This window comes from Colletotrichum fioriniae, assembly GCF_027942845.1.
Source record: "Colletotrichum fioriniae strain IMI 355084 chromosome Unknown scaffold_8, whole genome shotgun sequence".
Taxonomy (NCBI): domain Eukaryota; kingdom Fungi; phylum Ascomycota; class Sordariomycetes; order Glomerellales; family Glomerellaceae; genus Colletotrichum; species Colletotrichum fioriniae.
This window is the reverse complement of record NW_027076844.1, coordinates 1,516,273-1,538,749: the sequence shown is the minus strand read 5'-3', so window position 1 is coordinate 1,538,749 and position 22,477 is coordinate 1,516,273. Positions and strand designations below refer to the sequence as shown.

At 53.5% G+C, this 22,477-nt stretch overlaps 8 protein-coding genes across 8 annotated transcripts; 4 read left to right on the top strand and 4 right to left on the bottom strand.

Annotated features, from left to right (window-relative positions):
- Window positions 1–14: 14 nt before the first annotated feature.
- On the bottom strand, window positions 15–1,921 carry ARC1 (G4 quadruplex nucleic acid binding protein; the record flags this gene model as incomplete). Its single annotated transcript, XM_065757955.1, has 2 exons — window positions 15–276; window positions 702–1,921. 2 exons carry the CDS (start codon window positions 1,919–1,921, stop codon window positions 15–17), a joined length of 1,482 nt encoding a protein of 493 aa, XP_065613478.1.
- A 1,134-nt stretch (window positions 1,922–3,055) lies between these two features.
- IRC5 (putative ATPase) lies at window positions 3,056–5,900 on the top strand (the record flags this gene model as incomplete). The annotated part of the gene is made up of 4 exons (XM_053198174.1): window positions 3,056–3,563; window positions 3,664–3,977; window positions 4,034–5,733; window positions 5,789–5,900. 4 exons carry the CDS (start codon window positions 3,056–3,058, stop codon window positions 5,898–5,900), a joined length of 2,634 nt encoding a protein of 877 aa, XP_053044372.1.
- Window positions 5,901–6,814: 914 nt separating this feature from the next.
- Window positions 6,815–7,252, bottom strand: N0V96_007204 (uncharacterized protein; the record flags this gene model as incomplete). Its single annotated transcript, XM_053198173.2, has 1 exon — window positions 6,815–7,252. One exon carries the CDS (start codon window positions 7,250–7,252, stop codon window positions 6,815–6,817), a length of 438 nt encoding a protein of 145 aa, XP_053044371.2.
- Window positions 7,253–8,276: 1,024 nt separating this feature from the next.
- N0V96_007203 (uncharacterized protein) lies at window positions 8,277–9,478 on the top strand (the record flags this gene model as incomplete). The annotated part of the gene is made up of 3 exons (XM_053198172.1): window positions 8,277–8,386; window positions 8,455–8,808; window positions 8,902–9,478. 3 exons carry the CDS (start codon window positions 8,277–8,279, stop codon window positions 9,476–9,478), a joined length of 1,041 nt encoding a protein of 346 aa, XP_053044370.1.
- Window positions 9,479–10,045: 567 nt separating this feature from the next.
- Window positions 10,046–10,939, top strand: N0V96_007202 (uncharacterized protein; the record flags this gene model as incomplete). The annotated part of the gene is made up of 1 exon (XM_053198171.1): window positions 10,046–10,939. The coding sequence occupies one exon, from the start codon at window positions 10,046–10,048 to the stop codon at window positions 10,937–10,939; it is 894 nt and encodes a 297-aa protein (XP_053044369.1).
- Window positions 10,940–11,997: 1,058 nt separating this feature from the next.
- N0V96_007201 (uncharacterized protein) lies at window positions 11,998–13,696 on the top strand (the record flags this gene model as incomplete). The annotated part of the gene is made up of 2 exons (XM_065757954.1): window positions 11,998–13,554; window positions 13,646–13,696. The coding sequence occupies 2 exons, from the start codon at window positions 11,998–12,000 to the stop codon at window positions 13,694–13,696; spliced, it is 1,608 nt and encodes a 535-aa protein (XP_065613477.1).
- A 404-nt stretch (window positions 13,697–14,100) lies between these two features.
- On the bottom strand, window positions 14,101–14,933 carry PSF2 (DNA replication protein psf2; the record flags this gene model as incomplete). Its single annotated transcript, XM_053198169.1, has 2 exons — window positions 14,101–14,736; window positions 14,820–14,933. 2 exons carry the CDS (start codon window positions 14,931–14,933, stop codon window positions 14,101–14,103), a joined length of 750 nt encoding a protein of 249 aa, XP_053044367.1.
- A 4,574-nt stretch (window positions 14,934–19,507) lies between these two features.
- N0V96_007199 (uncharacterized protein) lies at window positions 19,508–21,226 on the bottom strand (the record flags this gene model as incomplete). The annotated part of the gene is made up of 5 exons (XM_065757953.1): window positions 19,508–19,557; window positions 19,646–20,201; window positions 20,267–20,419; window positions 20,542–20,970; window positions 21,128–21,226. 5 exons carry the CDS (start codon window positions 21,224–21,226, stop codon window positions 19,508–19,510), a joined length of 1,287 nt encoding a protein of 428 aa, XP_065613476.1.
- Between the last annotated feature and the right edge of the window lie 1,251 nt (window positions 21,227–22,477).

Here is a 22,477-nt window from a genome sequence, read left to right as displayed (position 1 = left end):
TGTACCCTCGTAGCTCAAGAGCCAAAGAAGGCGCGGACGGCAAATTTGACGAGGCGAGGCGTGCCAATCTTGCAAGAGATGAGGAAGTTGTCTAGCGTGGGTTTCGGGCGAGCTCGTGTGGCAACAGATGTATCCGTCTGGCTTTGGGCATCGTCGTCGTTGTTGGGCATAGGGAGGCCGGTGTAGGGATCCCACTCCATGTCTTGTTCGTAGATGGAGCCGAGCATGCTTGCGATCCAGATGAGGTTGGCGAGTATAAGGGTGAGAAGAACGCCTCTCAAGGTAGCTTCGTTATGTGAGTAGGTGGGCGGCATAGTCTGTTTGGGGTGTAGTTATGGGGGCTGAATTATATCCTGGTAGAAGTCAAATGTTGAGTTGGAAGGGTTGAAGGATTGAGATGCGACCAAGGTCGTCAAGGAAGGGGCAGGAAGGAGCCAGAAAGAAAAGAGGTCTCATGATGTGGCCTGTGACGAATACCTCAGGTCTTTATGTAGTCAGCCGGCAGATTCTACAGGGGGAATCGGGATCACAGTATTTAGGCAGCGTCACATAGCAAACGACGTAGGCGAATAGGCTGCATAGGTGTTGCGAGAACAACATAGGTGCATCATGGAATCTTGTTCTGTTTTGGATGATTCAGCAGAACATGGCTGCGAGGACTTTTGTTTATCATAACTTGAACAACAATTATAGAAATTTACCGGACAACGGCATCCTTCAAGCTGGGGACGGTGCAAAGACCGCCAGACTTGGTCTTCAGCTTGCCAAGACCCTGCTTTCCAAGCGCCTCAACAACACCAGCGTCAAAGGCAACGGCCAAGTCGTCGGTGGTGGTGAATCCGGGCTGGAAGGTCTCCCAGATCTTCTTCTTGGGGTTCAGGACACCCTCGGGTTCACCTTCCCAGCCCTCAAAGTTGATACGCTCACCTGCCTTGGCATCGGCGGGGGGAGTGACGAGCTCGACGGGTCCCTTGTGGTCGTCGACCTCGCCCTCCTTAAGCTTGGGAGAAGCGGCCAGAACCATGGCGCATGACTTGATGCCGCGCATCTTGACGGGCTTCAGGTTGCAGACGACGACGACCTTGCGGCCCTGCATGGACTCGAGGGGTACGAGGCCGTTGAGGCCAGAGCAGACGGTGCGGCAGACCTGTCCCTCGTACTCGGTAGTGTCATCGTTGGGCTCGTCGCCGACGGCAATGGTGGAGACGTAGAGGGAGTCAGCCTCGGGGTGTTTGATGGCCTTGAGGATGTGGCCGACACGGAGATCGATGAGGGCAGGGGAGAGAGGAGCGGCAGCGGGAGCAGCCTTCTGAGGCTTGGGAGCCTTGGCCTTCTTCTCCTTCTTGGGCTGGCCCTCGCCGGCACCGACAGCGGCCTTGACCTTGTCCTTGGCCTCGACGACAACCTCCTTGACCTTCTCTCCAGCGCTCTTATCCTTCTTGGGCTCCTTGGTGCGGTCGGGCAGGGCCTTGTCACCAGCAGCAGCACCACCGGCGGCGGCGGCAGCGGCCTTCTCCTTCTTGAGACGCTCCTTCTCGGCCTTGGCGTCGACGGGGGGCTTCACGTAGAGGACCTCGTCGAGGTCAACCTTGACCTTATCGTCGGCCTTGACATCGGCGGCGAAGGCGGGGAAGTTCTGAACGAAGTCGAGGTGGCGAACGATGTTGGGGTAGCCCTTCTCGCCGGTACGCTGCTCAGGGGACCAGGAGGCGACGAGGGGACGGACGGCGGAGTAGAGAGCGGTGTCGGCCTTGCTGGGCTTGGTGCCGAGAAGGGTGGTGCGGGTGCTCAGGTGGGAGTTGAGGGTATCGAGGATAGGGGAGGCCTCGTCGGGCTTAGACTGCTGGAGACGAGTGGCAGTGGTGAGCCATTGCTGGATCTCGGTCTCCTCGTTGGGAGTGTAGGTGGTGTTGGAGGCCATTCTTGCGAAACGGAACGGGGAGATGCTGCGTGAGCTGGGTCGGATAGCGCGTAGTGAAGAAAGCATCAGGTGTGAGTGAGTCTGAGGTGGAATTTTTACCTGTGTGGCTCTGCGGGGTAGGCGGCAGCAAACGGTGTGGTGGGAGGATTGCCCCTCCACGCCGTTCACCTCTGATTGGATGCCTCAGGCTCAAGCTCTCGGTGACCGGTGAGAGTTGACCGAGCGACTTTTCGGTGTAGGTAGGTGAGCGTTCTCTTGAGACCGATTTACCACCTGCATTCAAGGTAGTTAATGCATATAGCTTTCTGTCTAGGAAATACCGTTCATCCTATTCCATCATTTCATTTCCGTCCTCGGCCTATTTCTGTCTCTGTTTCACTCGCATGGCTGCAGAATGCAATGTTTCCTTGAGACTTGTGCCTAGTCACACATACCGCGATTCATCACACAGCATTCATTGCCCTTGACTCTTGAATGGCATTATTTTATGCAAAAAGAGATATGCAAGACAAGGGTCTAAATTGCATCGCTGGGACCCCGATCTCCTTCCGATCCCCGACTAACTTCATGACGACGGTTGCCTGGAGGAAAAGATAGGGAAAAAGGAAAGAAGAACCGGGGCTTTAATTGAAAGCGACACGAGATCACGTGTTAGCGCTTTCTCTTCGCGTCGTGCCCCTGCCATTTTCCCCTGTCGCCCCGCGATCGCGCGCCCTTTGGCAGCTGAGGCCCGGCCGTTCCTGCTTCCCTATTTCCCCTTGCCACCACACCCTCACCCAATTATCTCAGGAACCTCACTATTTTTCTACTGGAAGGAAACCTCACCCTATAATCCATAGCAGTATATCGCCAGCTTCCTTTTCCAGCATTTCTTTCTACCTCAATCTCACTATTTCGACATTTTTGATCCTTGGAGGCACAGACCTCAACTGCCAAATTTAGCGTCTCCCCTTGCATCATCGATTTGGAGCACTTTTTTCTCTCCCGAATTCCACCACCACGGACGGAGTATTCCCACTCACTCACAAAGCCGAGGACGAGATCGAGACCCTTGGGAGGACATCGACTTCTCGAAAAGTCGCGACCCAATAACTTGTCTACTATTTCTTCAATTTGGTCTCAGCTGCAATCAATATGAGCTCATCAACTTCGGACGTGGAGTCCGTTATGTCCGCTAACCAGCGGCTTGACACCAGTGCACCTTCCTCGCCACCCCGGGATGAGAGTGTTGAGCCCATGGACTCTGAGTTTGCTCTGATAATGAAGGAAGAGGCAAGGGCCAAGGCAGACAATAACAAGAAAGACAAAGCGGCACAGAAGTCCCAGAATTTGAAGAACCGCAGGAAGCGCAAGAATGAGCTCTCCAAAGAGGAGAAGCTCAAGTTGGCCAAGGAGCTGGATGAACTACTCAAGAAATCTCAAGCGTTTAGCAAAATGCTCATGGAAAAGACTCAGGCAATGGGACGGGTTGGCACCAGTCTGGAGGGTGAAGCCTTGGGTGACCACAGTCTATCCTTGACTGCCCAACCTAAGATCATGAAGGGTGGCACCATGAGAGACTACCAGCTGGAAGGACTTACTTGGATGCGGGAAGTGTGCCTTCAGGGCTTATCTGGCATTCTCGCCGATGAGATGGGTCTTGGTAAGTCTTTTTTCCTCACCGTCTTGCACAACTAACTCAACTCTTCCATTCATGTACGAGAAGACTTCAGAGGTAGAGTCGAATACTGACCATTTTCCAGGCAAGACGGTTCAGACGATCTCGTTGATTGCCAATTTGAGAGAGGAGAACTACCTTGGCCCTCATCTCATCGTTGCACCCTTGAGTACTCTCTCAAATTGGATGGACGAGTTTGAGAAATGGTGTCCTTCCCTTCCTGTCGTTCTGTTCCATGGAGACGCCCAAAAGCGTGCGGAAATCAAGAGGAAACACTTGACGCCAAATATGAAGAACGGCAACCCCACCAAGAAGTTCCCTGTGGTGTGCACATCTTACGAGATGGTTCTCAGAGAAAGGGCTACCTTGAGCAAGTTCAATTGGGCTTTCATCATCATTGTAAGTCTTATTCCCCAACACATAGGCTATCAAGCTTACTTGCTCACACTTCCTAGGACGAGGGTCACCGCATGAAGAACTTCGAATCCAAGCTGTTCCAAGAGCTGGAGACTTTCGCATCCGCGACTCGCATGCTCATCACAGGAACACCTCTACAGAACAACCTGAAAGAGCTGTGGGCTCTTCTTCACTTCCTGCTCCCTATGATCTTCAAGAGCTACGAGGCCTTTGAGGCATGGTTTGACTTTGACGACCTCCAGGATGAAGAAGGCGCGCAGGAGTTCATTGCCGATCGTGAGAATCAGGAGCTGATCAAGAAGATTCACGTCATCCTACAACCGCTCCTTCTTCGTCGCGTCAAGGCGGATGTTGCCGCGCATCTTCCCAAGAAGCGGGAATACGTCCTCTTTGCGCCAATGACAAAGGAGCAAACCGACATGTACAACGCCATCAACGACAAGGATGTCGATACTCGCGCTTTTCTTGAGAAGATGGTCATCGACCGTCTCAGTGCCATCACTCCTCCCGTCAAGAAGGAGAAAGTCTCTACCAAGAAGCTCGAAATGCCGATCCGAAGCAGTCCTAGAAAGGCTAAAGGTGAAGCAGCGTCGGAAACCAAGAAACCCAATGCGTTCTCGGCAATGATGAACCGGGCTAGAAGCTCATCTTCCAAGCCCCAAGAAGCCACCAAAGCAACGTCAAAGGCCTCGTCAAAAGCATCCTCCCGGGCTGGCTCTAAACGCAAGGAAGCACCCTCTCTCGAGACCCCACAGTCCAAGAGCGCCAAGTCATCGAGACAGTCGACGCCTTCGACCACTACCCGAGGCCGGGTCACCCGTGGCCGTCGACGCTATGTTGATTCCGATCCTGACGACGAGGATAAGCTCTCTGATGATGAGTTCGAGGCCAAGCTGGCCCGAGAAGCAGAAGAAGCCGATCAGAATGACGATGACTCTGCCCCCGTTCTTTCCCCTGAGGAACAACACCAGGTCAACATTCTCGAGCAGGCGAAGAAGGAGATGTCAACCAAGAAGCTTGGAAACCCCATCATGCAGCTTCGCCTCGTGTGCAACTCCCCGCACAACTTCTTCGATCCTTGGGGCTACGAGGGTAGTCCTCCCGTTGACGAGAGCATTGTCACATCATCCGGCAAGATGTTGATGCTTGATCGTCTCCTTCCTGCCTTGTTCAGCAAGGGCCACAAGGTCTTGATCTTTTCCCAGTTCAAGACTCAACTTGATATCCTTCAAGACTACTGCGAGCTTCGGAAGTGGAAGGCCTGCCGATTGGATGGATCAGTCTCTCAAGAAAGTCGTCGCGACCAGATCAAGGAATTCAACGAGAATCCCGAGTTCAAGATCTTCCTGCTTTCCACGCGTGCCGGTGGCCAGGGCATCAACCTTGCCAGTGCCGACACTGTGATTCTGTTCGACAGTGACTGGAACCCGCAGCAGGATCTCCAGGCACAAGATCGCTGCCACCGAATCGGCCAGACTCGCCCTGTCATTGTCTACCGTCTCGCCACCAAGGGCACCGTTGAGGAGGAGCTTCTTATGAGCGCCGATGCCAAGCGTCGTCTCGAGAAGCTGATCATCAAGAAGGGATCTTTCAAGACAATGGGCCAGAAGATTGACCTGAAGGAAGACCTTGACGGCGAGACGCTCAAGTCTCTGCTGCTGAAGGATGGTCAGATCTTCAAGTACTCCGGTGACCACGAGGTCCTCAGTGACAAGGATCTCGATGTTCTATGCAACAGGTAAGCTCATCAGTGGTCTTCGTCGAGATGTAACTATTTCTAACATGTTCTGCAGAAGCGACGAGGCCTACTCCAAGGCGGCTGAGGGTACCGCGAACGCCGACGGCTACAAGGTCATCGAGACTAGCTCCGACGGCATCACCATTGCCGGACAGTCGGCCGCTTAATGTGGTGCAGCCTGCCCCTTTTCTCTCTTTTGAAACCATACCGGCGAAACGAAGACTCTCGACAGGGCGGATACACAGCTGCCACAGGCCACACCTACGTCCGTCGAACCCAATATTACGAAGAACAACACCAGCCTATGAAGAACTGTACACAAGAAGCTTCAGTAGATGAAGTTCTAGATGGAGGGAAGAAGTGTGTATACTTATTCACAAAGGCCGACCGTAGGCCATGGTTCAACTTACTTTGCTAGAATAGAGGGTCATCCTCACATGTCATGCATTCTGGATCAGGTTTGTCTATTCTCCGGATGGCTACCGTTTCAGACTCTTGTACTATGTACCTTTGGCGTTTGATACCCCAGGATTGATCAGACGATTACTTAAGATAGCTTGAAATAACACCAGCATTTGTTCATTCTCCCTGGCCTGTGAACCCACGAATTGTGTGCACGGCAGAAGCTACTAATAGCATAATGGGCGCGAAAGAGGGCAAAATTGAATGAAGTGGGCACTGCGGCGGGCATCCTCAGTCTCTCATAAGCTCATATCCTCCCAAATGGTCGCCTCACCACGAGGCCCTCAATCCAACGACCCACTTCGAAGATGAAGTCTCCGATATATATGAGGACCTCTGCAGTGTGATGGACGATGAGACGCTGCAAGCACGGACGGAACGTGTCGACAATCATGGTGTAAAGCATACAGACCAAACTAGTACAAGCAAAGCCGGCGACCAGCTGAAGGAAGAACCATTCAGTGCGGAACAATTTGCGGTCGATCGCAGCCACAGTCTCCTCGGGGAGCTCTTCGAGCCAAATATGTAGAGCAAGGAGAAACTTCTGGGTTGATTCACAGGGGTGCTGGGGGAGGTAATCCGAGACCGTCCATACGAGCCACGATGCCTTTGCGACAATCTACCGAAGGATGCAGAAGGTAAGGTGAACGATGAGATGAACAACCAGACTCAGCAGCAACGGCGCATGCAGCATCCCAACCACGAAGCCGTAGAGATGGGCGAGGTTATCGAGGTACCTGTTGTCAGCAAAGAGTACCCAGCAAACGATGATGGGGCCGAAGAGGTTAGGGAGGAAGAAGAGGCTGTGAAGGTAGCACTCGACGAGCCAGCGGTTGAAGATACCTGTCTGCGAGAAGACTTGTTCGTTCTTCTTAATGTTTTGGAATTTGTTCTTGAGGGGCGTCATTACGATGGCGGCGTTGAGGACGAGGGAGAGGTGGATTGAGGCCGCGGCGAAGATGTGGTATGCGATGGAGAGGTCTGCGCGGTAAAAGACCTTTTCGAGGGGGGTGATGAAGAGGGTGAAGGTTGCGGCAAGGAGAGTTGGGGGCCACATTGTGCGGATAGCTAGATAGAAAGGGTTTGTTGAGGCTGTCATGATTGTGTTACCTGACAACTTGGTTAGAGATGATGGGTCTAATGGATTCAACGGATGACTTTGGATATGGTAAAGAGTCTGGTATTTGCGTATAGATGTGATGAGGCCGTTGGAGAGAGCAAGCTGCAGGGATATGTGCTCCTCGAATTGCAGACCGACCCGTGTTTATGAAGCCTTACTTGACAAAGCATCTAGCTAATAGACTTATTCTTGAATCTTTCTGGTGTTCGCGCATGGTATCAGCGCCAGCTGAACAAAGCATTACGACCCATGTTCTCCGAGGTGGCCCCTGTTCTGCCCTCGATCAAGGGTTGGTTGTGTATCTCACAATAGCCTGAAGGAGAAACGAGACTTGGGAATTACGTGAATAAAGCCTCATTCAGAGAATCTCTGTCGGAAGATACCCACCAACGGCATCCCACCGACGCCAGTGACGAGAAAGTTGGCCGAGGAAGATGTCACCGGAGTTATGAGAATGCAGCGGCCGAAGCGGCCGCACCACCCGCACGCCCGGATATAAGTATCAATCGCGGGCCAGCACCACCCAACCTGCTTCCTCAAGGTCTACTTGGGCCGCTGATTCGTTGATTAATCTCAGTGCGTTCGAGTTCGGTGGGATGCCGAGGCAGTTGAAAGCTTGCGCTTGACTAAGGACGAGTCGTCGCCTTTGACACGGGGTCCTTGTGCATGCCGTTGTGCGATCGAAGTCTGTGCGTGATGCCAGCAACGATGTCGACTTTACGGAGTTTAGCTCACGACCTCAGGGATCGTGCAGCTACGAGTTTAGGGACTGTTGCTTCGACGCCAAGGACGATAACTTAGGCGAGCAATTCTCGCGAGAGAGCCATGCACTATATAAAGGTCCTTCGCTCTCGATGATAAAGAGGTCTCGTTCTGAAGCAATCTCGACCCTCTCATCAGACCGAGTACCATACAATCTCGACTATCTTACCGGCAAAAAAGCAACACCGAGGATCTCAAAATGGCACCTCCAGCAAGCCTCCCCGCCCGCCGTCTTGGCAAGACCGGCCCTGAGATCACCGCCCTTGGCGTAGGATTAATGGGCCTCAGCGTGGCCTACGGCAAGCCTGGGTTCGTGACCTCTGATCAGCCAGCTGCTATAAAGAGACAACCCCGGACTAACCCCATGTCTTCCACAGATCCGACGAAGAGCGTCTCGCATTCCTCGACCGCGCCTGGGAGCTCGGCACCACGAACTGGGACACAGCCGACGCCTACGGCGACAACGAAGACCTCATTGGCAAGTGGTTCGCGCTGCACCCTGAGCGCCGCGCCGACATCTTCCTGGCGACCAAGTTTGGCTTGCGCGGGGAGATCAGGAACGACGGAACCTTTAGCATCAGGATCGACAGCTCGCCCGAATACTGCCGAGAGGCGTGCGAGCGCAGCTTGAAGAGATTGGGCATTGATAGTATTGACTTATACTACATCCACCGCCTGGATGAGACTACGCCCATTGAGAAGACGATTGAGGAGATGGTTAAGTTGAAGAAGTGAGTCTGCGACTGGGCTGGGACTGGGCGCCACGTCCCTTGATGATGTCCTGCACTTTTGGGGGCCCCAGATTACTGACAAGGTATGTGTAGCGAGGGCAAGGTCAAGGCCTTTGGCATCTCTGAGTGCTCCTCAACTACCCTCCGCCGCGCCTACGCCGTCCACCCCATCTCAGCCGTGCAGGTAGAATACAACCCCTGGTCCCTCGAGATCGAAGGCCCCGCCGGCACAGACCTCCTCAAGACGTGCCGCGAACTCGGCGTGACGACCTTTGCTTATTCGCCGCTCGGCCGGGGCATCATGACGGGCCGTTACAAGTCTGCGGACGACTTTGAGGAGGGCGACTTCCGCCGCCAGCTGCCGCGGTACACGGGCGACAACTTCAAGAAGAATACGCAGCTCGTCGAGGAGTTTGCCGCCGTCGGGCACGCGAAGCACGGCTGTTCTGCGGGGCAGCTTACGCTTGCTTGGTTGCTCGCGCAGGGCGAGGACGTGGTGCCGATTCCGGGGACGAAGAAGATTCAGTACTTGGAGGAGAATATGGGGGCGTTGAAGGTTGTGTTGGGCAGAGAGGAGGAGAGGGAGTTGAGGGCTTTGGTTGATGCTGCGGATGTGCAGGGTGATCGGGGTGCGGCGTTTGGCAACTACTCTGATTCGCCTGCTCTTTAAGGAATGAGAATGCCGCGATACCTTCGATGAATGGTGATGCCGCAAGTGGAGGGCGACAATGGGGGCAGGGATGTCTCGGGACTCGGCGTGGGTCCCCGGCCCCAGCTTCCGAGGCCCCGAAATCTGGGGAAGAGGATGAAGGTCAGTGATGAAAAAGGAGATAAAGCAACCTCTTTTGCAGCCTCATAAAGCTGGACTATCTATATAGGATATGAAGTATTGGTTATATTGAAACTCGTTCATATCATGAGTGCAAATCATTTGTGAATACAGATGCTGTGAGTTCCCCTCGGGGAAGATGGCCGATGCCGGCTTGCGTTCGGAGATCGGAGTGGGTCACCGACACGCCGGTTGATAAGTGAATTGGCCGGCCTTTGCGCGCTTGGGCCCGTCAGTTGATGTCAATGTTCGTCTTATCAGTTTGAGAACACGACTTCAACAGACTGTTGCTTTATGAGATTGCTACTAAATCTCATCAAACGACCTCTTGATATCGCACTTGAGGTGAAACCCAACTCTCCCGCAATCCTCTTGACACAGTCCACAACTTCGTAATACCAACCAATCATGGCTACTATCTACAAGACGGGTGAGGATGCTCGACTAGCGTGCCGTTCCGGTGCCTTCGCCTCAACCACAGCCGGCCAAGCCCCAACGTATCTTCAAGCGAACCTCATTGTTCTTCCACGACGCTACGCGGATGACTTCCGTCTCCTCTGCCACCGCAACCCAGTGCCATGCCCCCTTCTCGCAGAGTCATCAAGTCCAGGAGACTTCAATAAGCTCAAGTCCTACGTCAGATCGCCAGACGGCGAGAAGATCCTGCCCGTGGCCACACACATTGATCTACGCCACGACTCACCACGATACCGTGTCTACGAGGATAGCAAACACGTCCCAGTCAATGACGTCTGGGAACCAGTAAGCGTGGAAGACAAGTGGCTTGACGGCGACCACGTGGGTTTCTTGATCGGATGCTCCTTCAGCTTTGAGAGGGCTCTTAACGAGTCGGGACTCACGCCGCGACACATGACGCATGACCGCAACGTGCCCATGTATCGTACCAATATCCCACTCTGCGCGGCCGGTGTCTTCAAGGGGGCGACATATGTAGTCTCCATGAGGCCATACAAGGTGTCGGAGGTTGAGAAAGTGAGGGATATCACCAGGCCTTTTGTGGCGACACATGGGGAGCCGATCGCGTGGGGATGGGATGGAGCGGAGAAGATCGGGGTAACAGATATCACGAAGCCTCACTGGGGCGATCCAGCGCTGCAGATGGACGGAAAAACTGTGTTTGGGCGTGACGACCAGGAGTATGTGCCAGTCTTCTGGGGGTGCGGGGTCACGCCACAAGAGGCTGTGATGAGAGCCGATATCAAGGGCACAGTGATGGGACACGCGCCTGGGCATATGGTCATCATGGATGTAAGAGAGGATGAAATCTTTCCCGTCTCATAGTGATGAAGATCTGTTGGCAAAGGATCACGAGCCTGTGGAAACTCTTCCTGTTGAGACGAATTGAATCTTCACTCTGATTGAATTGGTATAAGACATGATAAGTAACCTACAACATCTAGTCTGAGTCGTAAGGCTGGGATGTGTACCTAGTTCTCTTGGACGAATTGAATCGACTGATACTTATCTCTCCCATCTCATGACGCGTCAGGGACTCAGAGGCAACCAGATCAATTGAGCTGAACTCACTGAAGGGACACAGAGAACCATTGCGTCTGCGGGAACATGTGTTGTCCACATTGTCATTTGATGAAAGACCTTTGATTCTGCCTGTCTTTTGTCTAGCAACAATGCGGCCCAAGTCCAGAGAAATGCAAGAAAGACATAAACCCTAAAGAGCCTTGTAAGCAAGGCAAGACAGACCACTTGTGTCAAAGACTGAAAAACATGAAAGCTGAAAGGAAGAAAGTATATGCACAATGGCCGAAAAGACTGACCGAGAACCTGGACTTTGGTATATATATGACTTTAGTATTCTAGAAAAGATGCCGCATACTCGACTCACAAGAACCTATCACTAGCATATTCCATCCACCTAAATCAGACAGTTCACCCAGACCTTATTTCATATCCAACCAAGTTTCCAACAACAGTTTCAAGCTCCAATGCATTTCGATAGCATCTTCTACCGCTTTCGCGTACGATCTCCATCCATCACTCACGCTCCAGCGCTGACGTATATTAGCACCCAACAACATGGCCCCCAAGAAAGGCCAAGGCAAGGCCCCTCCGAGATCCTGGGCCCCCCCGGCAGGATATACTCCTCGACAGACTCGTAGACAGACTCGTAATCAACAACAGCAGCCCAGCCTCTGGCAAGGACTCACCGATAGAGGAGAGGCATACGACGCCCAAGGCAACCATGTTCTAGTGCGCCCGGTGCGCCAGCGTCAAAGGCCACAGCAGTCGGCGGCGCCTCCTCCCTGCACCACCACCTCCCCCACCGGCGCCCGCGCCCGCCTGCCTCCTCCCCTCCGCCCGCTGCACCTGTCCTGCCACCGATGCCTTCTCCCCCTAATGCTGACTCGGGCGATGAATCTGATGACGAGCCTGGTGATAAACCTGAGATTAGACCTGATGATGGGTCTGATGATGAACCCAACACAACAACTGCGCCTGAATCTGGCGGTGAATCTGGCGACGAACCGAATAACGAATCTGGTGACGAATCTAGGGAGACTGAAGCAGATAACGGGTCTGACGATGACTCTGGCGATGAACCTGAGGCTAGATCAGATAACGAATCTGGTGATGAATATGGCGATGAATCTGAGACTGGATCAGGTCACGAATCTGGTGATGATACCGCAGGTCCTTCATCAGCTCCCACGTCGCCAAAACGCCCCACGAGAACGCCCCTTCCGAGTGGAAGACCAACAAAAATCACGATCAAGTTCAAAACGACCAGAACACAGACGGCACCATCTGCAGAGAGCCAAGACGGTACTGATTTGGACTCTCCTGCTGGCCCATCTGCAGGCGAATCCGTCAGTGATTCACCCGGCGACGGCAGTGATGAAGACAGCCCAAAGAAGCGGAAGAACAAGGGAAAGCAAAATGCAACACACAACGAGGCAGACACCGACTCGGATCCCGAAGTGCCTGAAGAAAGCTCTGAGCCTGCAGAGCCCGCAGATGACGCCAGTCGTGACGACAGTGAAGAACACACCAACAACTCTCACAGCGGCGAAGGCAGTGACCCAGAAGGTTCACAGGATAGCGACCAAGGTACACCCGACGAAGCCACGCCGTCGAGAAGATCAACTCCCGGGTCGGTTGGAGGGAACTCTGAGCACACGTCCACCCCTTCAAAGACACCTCAAGAAAGAAAGGTGTCGAAGAACGAGGATCCGATTCAAATAGGCAGCGACGAGTCTGAACAAGAGAATGAACCGCATCAACGCACCATCGTCCACTATGGCAGCGATGACGAAACAGAAATGTTAGTTCATGAGAGGCCTGACCCAGACCAGACCTTCGACAATGGAGAAAATACTCTCAACTTGGAGGATTATCCAAGCTCGGTTGCCGAAGGTCCCGACTGGAGGGAAGAGTACGATGGAAGCGAGAATGACGGCGACAATCAGCATGATGACCCAAGTGGCAACGCCGGAGGTGACTATGAGGACAAAGATAACGACGACGATGATTCTGAGGTCCATCTCCCCGACTACACGATGTTCGAACCCGATGAAACCGAGGGTCAGCCTGAAATGGGCCGCGTACAAGGCAGCGAGTCGGATCTTTCGAGACAGTCTTCGCCGAGCGGAGTCTCGCCGGGCTTCCCTCGAAACAATCGTTCGCCCAGCCACTCTCCGGATCCATCTGCCGGGGGACAGCAGCACCCATCAGGCTCGAGCGGCAGGCAAGGTTCTACAGCTCAGGGAAGTAAGAACGGACAGTCCAGTGGCAGCAACAAGAGCTCGGCAACAGGAGGCGGGAACGGCTCTGCGGCAACGAAGACGAAGAATGCCACTGGAAAGAGAGGAAGGCTGGAAGATTTTGCCACAGATGACGAAGCCAGGCCACAGAAGCGACAAAGGGAGGACAAGACTGCGGTGCCGAAGCCGAGAAAGAGATTTCCCCGGACCCAATATCGCAAAATATGTCCTTATCCAAGCCCCCGAGAGTCACAACCTCAGACTTCAGAGAAGCGGGAAACGACAAAGAGACCAAGCAGCTCGCTTGAAGAAGCAGTAGAGAAGTATGCGAAAAGGACGAGACTGTTAGAAGGGAAACGTGAAGGGGATTTAGAAAAGTGACGAGATGTTTGAATGATATGATTTTCAGAGTCGTAGATTTTGTTCGAATTGATTTTGCCCTATTAAAGCTTCGAGGGGCTAGCAAGAATATGAACCATGAAAGCGTATCTTACCACCTGGTGATTCCTGGTCTTTTAAGAATGCTTGCCATGCTCGCGGACGGGCGTCCTCTGATTGCTGATGACAGAATCAGGAGCGTATTTTTCAAGGCACTGGGTAATCAGCTTAGCTTGGACCGACATGACTCCTCCTCATGCCCAGTTCGACCGATGGTAGTGGTAGACACAATCCGCGCAGGAGCGCAGCTTCTCTTTGTTGTATTGGCGTTGAAAACGCTGGGTATCATAGCATATCTTCGTCTTCGTCATAATCGCCATCCCCACTACCTCGTTCCTCCTCTTCCTCACGCCTGCTGGCTTCCGCACTGGCGCCAATCTTCCGTACGCCTTCTATGACGCCTAGCAAGAAGCCGCGGCTCTCAGCCAGCTCCATCGCTCCAACTCCACGCAAACTCATGACACCGCCTACACCGTCGGACAGGTCCTGCGTACTCTTGCGCATCTTGGCAGATCGTACCTCCTGAAGGTCCTTGAGCAGAGACCTCACCTCGGAAGTGGAGGGTATATCGTCGGATGCGTGTGCCAGCAGGACCTCGGCGAGCTCGAACCAGTGGTAGGGGAGCGCATTTGGGGGCGCGTCGGCTGTACATGAGGGCAGGAACGGCGGTGACAGGGTCTCGTCGAGGGTCGCGCCTAGTCGACGGGCATTGCCTCTTGCGTCGCCGCGCGCAGGAGGTGGCGGAGGAGCAGAGAAGGCGTCGGGGTTGAGTGTCGTTTCTTGATGTACAATCTTGGCGAGAGAGGTTGGATGGAGCCACTGGGGTGGAACAATGTTTGCTCGTCGTTGCTTCTTGAGGAGGAGTGCCAGCCAAAGAGGTAAGTTGGCACGTGCCGGGGGTCGCAAAGCTGGAGTTGCACCCTGGGAAAAGGCATCGAACATTAGCAGAAGGATCTATCCGCGACGCGTCGCGGGGTAAGTGGAAGGGGCTGCTCCGTTCTTACGCTTAGCAGATCGATGCTTTCCAGCCGCTGGCGGGGGACGATTGTGACGAGCTCCATCTCGCATAGAAAAGCCACTTCGGTGGGTACGAGACCCGAGGGCAGAGGCAAAGCCATTGTTGGTTTTCGCAAACAACACCTGTCGCTGCAGCAAGCCCCCGTTGAGGTTTGAAGCTACAAATCGCCTTACTCAAAAGACGCGTCCAGTTTGGCGGTGCGACGGCGCCGCGGGGTTGCGCACGGAAGCAGCCGGCCCGCTTCGGTGGGTGGGGAACTTGAGGCCCGGGCTTTTTGACGACATGGGCCAGGTGCTGATAGCATGAAAGAGTACGTACCACCTGGATCGGGGAACCGGGCAGAGCTCCACCCAGCGCTAGGCATGGAGCTCCACTTATCCCCGGAAGAAGACCCACTTTCAGCCCGGGTCCTCCGAGCCGTCTACCAGGGTCATGGAGGAGCCCAGCTGTCCAGGCCCCCAGGGCGCGACGGGATTAAGATAAGGTAATGCGCCCTACGTAAGGCTGGGCGATAAGTGAAAAGGCCTGGATGCATAAGAGCTGAGGTTATTCCTTGCCTTGATCAGCTGAAAGTTCCGGGCTGGCCAATTCTAGGCGCATCCGGACCGCAGCGGTATGATACGGTACCTTATGTGAAGATGTGGCACGGTAATGTTGGATGAATCTGGACTCTCCACATGCGCTCGTTTGTTTTTCCTTTTTGTGCTACCAAATATCCATGACCGCGCCAAGCTACAAATGGGCGGATACCTTACGAATACAAGGGAATCAACAAAATTCTCATTCTCGCCAATCGGCGCTTAATCCGCTCCGTCACGCCAATAGCGTGTGAAAGAAATGGCCATCCAAACAAGTGCGACAGTCCAACAGGTATTGACGTCCCTCGGTCTCTCTCACCTGAGACATCACCTTAGCTAATCGGCCCTGAGAGATCTGTGTCACCTCATCTACTAGGGAAAGGGGACCTTCTACTCCTCAACGGCTGCAACCCTACAGCTGCAGACCTCTCCTCACTATTCTTTTCTTTCTCCGCGTCGCCTAACCTAACCACCCGAGCCAAAGGTCACTGAGCTTTGAAGTCCTGAATTGCTGTCTCGAGCGGGTTGGGCCGGCCCTGTCGTCCCATCTAGAGTTCATTATTGCATTGCCGCTCCGTCACCTGGAAGTCCCATCAACCATCCGGAGGATTATGTCAGTGAACTGTCCAATCGTCCAGAGCAACCGATCTAGATTCCTATTCGTGGCGGCCGCCGCATGGCCGCAGCCGCCCACGCTTTAACATTCATCCTCCGTGATACTCGGGACCGGGCTCCGAGAGCAACAGATAGGCCCATTCGGATTCCCACGATCAAAGTGATTTATCTTCGTGTCATGATGACGAATCACTGCATATTCTCCGACTCGCTGTTCAAGGGCCGCTAAGGAAGCACGTTGGTTCATACAGGAAGAGTCAAAAGCGCAATACGAAGAAATAGGAAGAAGGAAGAGAGACACACAAGCCCAAAATTGCAAGGGTATTGCAGTGAGCATCCGCGCGGCGCCGCCCAACCGCTCTAGCCCTTCCTCCGAGTACAGACCTACGGGAGTACCCCACTGTCATCCTCGACCCTCGTTCTGATTTTCAAACCCCTCGTAGCGGGATTGGGCCGCCCAGATCCGCCTGTTCGGCCGCAGTCGCCTTGTTTGGAACCTCAGCTGCAGCAGTAAAGGCGGTGGCCCTGACGTGGTCTTCTCCTCTTGGACCTTCCATCTTCTCCCACACCGAAGTGGAGTTTTTTGGTCCTGTCCTCGCCATCGCCAGAGGTTTAACATCGATCATCACACGTGGCAACCGACCCTCGTCTTGATCAACGTTCGGAGCCGGGACGGTGGTACGGACGAATCCATCACCACTCTCCACGCTGGGAGGGGCCTTGCCCGTCCTCCTTCTCGGGTCCAGCCTACGTTGGGATATGTTGGCAATTCTGAAGCAATTATCAAGCACTCTTGTTGGTGCCTGACAATCCCTGACTGCTTTATCGTCTAGCTGAGGCTTGCTGTTGTTCGGGAAATCCGGACCGGCGCCAGACGAGCCTTCTAGGGCTTCGGCGCCGCATCCCTTCCCGAAAGAGACTGCTTGTCCGCCCAAATTTCCCCACCGACGCCCAAGAGAGCCTCATCGTCAAACTTTTGTCAGCACGCTTGTGGTTTATCCGAGCAGATAGTCTGCCTGTTCAAGTTTTAGGGATTTTTTTTTCAACTACAACTATGTCGTCCAATTTGTTGAACTTCAACAAACCATGCAATGGATGTCGACGTCGAAAGGTCCGCTGCGATAAGGCCAAGCCGTGCCTCAACTGCGTTCGTCATGGAATCTCTTGTGTCTACGACCCCCAGAGGGAGCCCGGCGTCCCCAGCCCCGAAAGTCAACAGCAGTTACAGGAGAGAGTCGACCGACTGGAAAGGGTGATTGAGGAGATGAAGGGCATGTCTGTTCGGGGAGAATCACTCAAGGCAACCAGCAGCTCGTTTCCGTCTGCGAGTCCAGCAACAAGTCACTTTGGCGAGTTTTACAACGACCGAGATGAGTCCCTGGCTGGAGATCCTGGAATGCAGGTTTACGACGAAAACGTGTCCTATTATCTTGGCCCCGACTACTGGCTCAACCTCCAAGACGTTGTCTACGAACCGAGGTGCCTTTTCCGTATCGACTCGGACAAAACGGGCAAAAACCCCGCGAGTCCGTCTTCGTGGCCTATCGGTCGAACACCCGTTCTGGCCGATCTTTCCCATCTACACCTTGAACCCGAAAAAGAAGACATCTTGACCGACCTTTTCCTCGCGCATGTTGAGCCCTATGTTCGAATAGTCCACGAGTCCTACTGGCGGCAGCAAATCACGGATTTCCGAGTGGGCGTCCACAAAATCCCGATAGACGTGGAGGTAGGCATGTTTGCAACCCAGGCCATGACCGTTGCGGCATTGCCGGCAAACCTTATCCAAGAGAGGTTAGGCAAGCCCAAGAAGGATCTCCTTCGACACCTGCAGGAAGCTACCCAACTAGCTCTTGAGAGAGCAGACATTTTGCGGAGTAGGAAGGTTTTGGCTTTCTTTGCTCTGCTATATCATATTGTTCGTTTGGTCACTTCCACAACCATCCACTCACGATTCTGAAGATAATGTTTGCTAATTTTCTTAGCAAGCAAAATTCATCACGGGTGATGGAGAAATTGCAGTTTCTCTTCTCGGGCTGGCTGGTCGATTCGGTACAAGACTTGGACTACACCGAGATCCGAGTCACTATAGCTATTCGCCCTGGATAGCAAATATGAGACGCCGAGTCTGGACTCACTTCGAAATCATGGACAACCCAGTGTACAATTTGGAGGGTGCAGACTCTGGCCTGCCATCAATATCCGACGTCCAGCCCGCAAAGAATGCAAACGACAGCCAGTGGATACCGAATCGATTTGCAAAACCAGGCTCTACCCCTCCAGATCAAGATGGGATCACAGACATGTCTTTTGTCTTGATACGGCAACATCTGTTCAAAACGATGCAATCAGTAACGCGAAGGAGGAACGACACGAGCCCGGAAGAGCTGAATAGGATAATTGACCAGACTGAGAACTTCATCAAGGCCAAGTTCATATCCCATGTTGACGGTAGCTCTGCGAGCCACGCACTAATTGTGTCATACTTCAGATCAAGTATGAGGAGCATGCGACTTCTAGTCGATACCGTTGTTGCTCGACATACAGGGGCTGGTCAAGATGCCGAATTTCGGTCGGGGTAAGTTGGAACGTGGAGTCAAAGGGCTTTGACACTTTCTAACGTTTGCAATCGCTAGATTCTATCAAGAGTGTGTAGAAATTCTGGAGGAAGCAGAGCGCGGTGAAGCAGTGGCTCTCCAAAACCATTGTGGCTGGATCTACAGATGGCCGACGACACCCTGCACGATTTCAAATATTCTCATCGGCCTCGCCCAACAACCAAAACACCCGGTCACGGACCGAGCATGGCGGCAAATGAACGTTGTGTTCCGGAGACACAACAACGAGGACATAAGCATGCGCAAGTTTGCTGCTTGGAGGGTCATCGAGGCTCTATGCGACCAGGCTATGCTTTACCACAAGCAGAGATCACACGAAGGAGCATGGTATGCCCAGAGGCTAGACCAAGTCCAGGCCTTGACTACAGCGCAGGGAAAGGCCTCTCTCTCACTGGAGAATGCGACAGTCGACGACATCCTAGGCGATGTGCAAATGTTTGGTCAAGATGCTTCAGTCTTGGGTGGTCACAGTTATTTCGCAGCACAGCAGGCACTTGAGCCGTTGGGTTACCCTCCCTGGAACCAGTCACCAACGGGGGAATCTCACGGTCAAAGCCAACCGCATCCGCACCCACATCCTCATCCGCATCAACCACCGTCTGATGATAGCGAAGACATATGAATTGCGGGTGACGCAATCCGTGGGAACAATGAAACTTCTAGAACGGCGTAAAACAAGGATGGGACAAAATTCAATCATCATTCAATGATTCAACTCATGGGACTCTATAGAGAGAAAAAAAGACTACAACACAACACCCTGAAGCCGTTCGATCCTATTCTAAAAGACCAAGACCGTTCGATCCTCGGAAACGGCACAGAAATGTGGATGAGGCCAAGCCATGATTCCAAGAATTCAGAACTCAATGCTTGCTTGGTCTGTGGGTCCTTGTGCGTCCAAAAGGCCAACCGTCTGGGAACATGAGTTTAGCCAAAGTCTAATTTATGGAGAAAATAACGCTCTTTGGGATTGGAGAAAATGGAGAGACTCTTCAACTCACATTGACTAGGAGCATGGACGTCAATGTCCAACTCGTCAGCCCAAGTCCATACCAGGTTAGGGTCTTTGAGGAACGCCCGGCCCACGAGGACGGCGTCTGCCTGGCCGTCCGCCAAGACCTCCGTGGCGTCCTTCCCCGTCGCGATGCCGCCGACGGACCCTACCAGGGTGCCGGTGCCATCAACGGCTTTCCGGATAGCTTCCGCTATATACGCCTGGTACTTGGGCCCTGGAATGACCTTCATCCTCGCATCTTGCCCGCCGGCGGAAATGTCAAGGAAATCCGCCCCCTTGCCCGCGAGGATCTTGGCGAGCTTCTGGGCTTGAGGGATGTCCCACTGGGGAATTGAAGGGTCGAATTCCAGATAGTCGGTGCCGGCGAGACGCACCAGAACCGGATAGTCGTCGGGCACGTTGGCGCGTGTTAATTCCGTCAGCTCCACGAGCAGGCGAGAACGGTTCTCGAAGCTGCCACCGTACTGGTCGGTTCTCTTGTTGGACGTGGGCGAGAGAAAGTTGTTGATCAGGTACCCATGGGCGGCATGGATCTCGATGGTCTGCAGAATAATTCAACAGCTGAAAAGGGACAGCGATAACTGGGGCCCCCGGCAGTGAAACTTACGTCGTATCCGACTTTGACAGCACGCTTAACGGCATCAACCCATCTCGCTTTCAGAGTCTCAATGTCTTTCAAGGTCATTTCTTTAGGAACGTAGGTGTCATCACTGTACGCTACGGCAGAGGGTCCGTAGACATCCTTGGGCCACCCCCGACCCTGTAAAAAAATGTGTGTTAGCTGTGTGCTCATCACTGAACAACGCACACATGTATGTGATGCAGGAGGCAGGGCTCTCTAAAGTACGGGTACGGGTGTTAAGGACGCCGAGTAGATAATACCTTTTCGCCTGCCACCGCCTTACGGTCAATCCAAGGCGCAACAGTGCTCGCTTTCCGGCCGGCATGGCCAATCTGGGCACCAATGTGCCCTCCCTGGCTGTGGACAAAGTCAATGACCTCCTTAGCGGCGACCAGCTGCGAGTCATCCCAGATTCCCAAGTCCTCGGGTGAGATGCGGCCCTCAGGCACAACGGCCTGGACCTCCGTCAAAACCAGCCCGGCGCCGCGAACCGCATAGCTCTGAAGATGCGTCTTGTGCCAGGCCGTCATGTGCCCATTGTCGGCAGAGTACTGGCACATGGGCGATACGATGATGCGATTGTGCAGCGTCAGGCCGCGGATCTTGAGCTGCGAGAAGAGGGTACCGTCTGGCTGAGGGTCCCTGGCAGTCCCGGCGGCTGGGTCCTGGATGGGGGTGAAGTACGGAACCTTTCATCCGGGCTAATCAGTATGCGTACGGCACTTTGTGAGCTCTGGACAGTGGTCTCGCGGGGGATTTCTCGCGGTACAGTCACCGTCTCAGCGCTGGCAGCACGGCATCCCACAGGATGAACGCCTCTCACTGCGCTGGGGGTAGGGGTCTTACATTTTTTGCTCCCTCGTTGATCAAGCCGGGGTCTGAGACTTGCAATGCATCGGGGACTGGTGCCTGGTCTGCGGCCAGCGGAGCTTCGATTTTGGTCATTTTGTTGAGTGAAGATGATGTTATATCTGGCCTTGCGATCGGAGTAGGAATTTACGAATATTATTCTCTCTGTCCGTGCTTATTGTGAACGACAAACCTTGACGGGGATCATGAAGCTTTAAACTTTATATGGAAGATTCTATAGGGCGTTGTCACTTCAATATCGTACATTTCTAAACATGAAGAACACAAATGTCGGCGAGAGAGGATGAACTGTTGAGCCGCTCGGTGCTGAGTAATTACCGTCATAATGCGCGCCAAAGACGTAGGTCGGTGGTTCGCTGAGAAATCGGCCTAATTCATTGCATCTTGCGCTGCTTGCGACGCCGATGTGTACTCCGATTGTTGGCCATGACCATTCCGTTTTCGACTGGCGGCTTTGTAGTACGCTGATGGCTGCATAAGGTGCACGAATTGTGCAAGCAGTATTACAAAGATGAGAGGCCACTTGTTAATCAGTGTACATTACCAACTTGCCAACTGAGATACAAACTTATCCTACCTCTGTGGGACAGAGAGACAGGATGACAGAATACAAATGATGACTCAACCCCCAAGCACCAAACCCCGATACTCTGGCGCCTTCGCTACCTATTCCACATCTGACGGCGAAGTTCTAGCGGGTCGTCTGAGATGTTTTTGCCTTTCTGGCACCAGCCGGTAATTGGGAAATTGTCTCAAAACTGTGAGATGCCGTAGTGCCCGCGACTGAGTGGCCGGTTCGTCAGGCCATCGCTGACCAAGGTCTGCATGCCAGAAGGATCCGAACCCCTGCCGACACGCGGTCTAATGTTGCTCACGGTGGTCTCGCCGACTCGCCGACACGGCGGATACCACCCTAGGACACGGATCACAAAGTCCCAAGCGGCGTAAATTCAGTCGCCGATCGTGGGGTTAGCGGCTCAATGTCGGTTATTCCATGGTGGATCTCCCATTCCTTTGCCCTGATGACGGCAATAAGTTGTTCTCGTTGATAGGCACCTTATTTCCCTTTCTAGTCGTGGCTGCAGCTAAGCGTCGAGGCTTGGTCCATTTTGGCTTGAATTTTGAGCGCCATGCATTAGTGCTGTTCAAGACATCACTAATCACTCATACCGGATAGTCGGTATTTGTACTACAGTGTACGGATAATAGGACACTGACGCCATTGTCTAGAGGATTTCCGCTATCCCATCTCAACTCAGCATGAGAATGAATGGACATGAAGTTTAGGATTTCTCAAGTCAGCGACAAACTAAGGAATAAACTCGA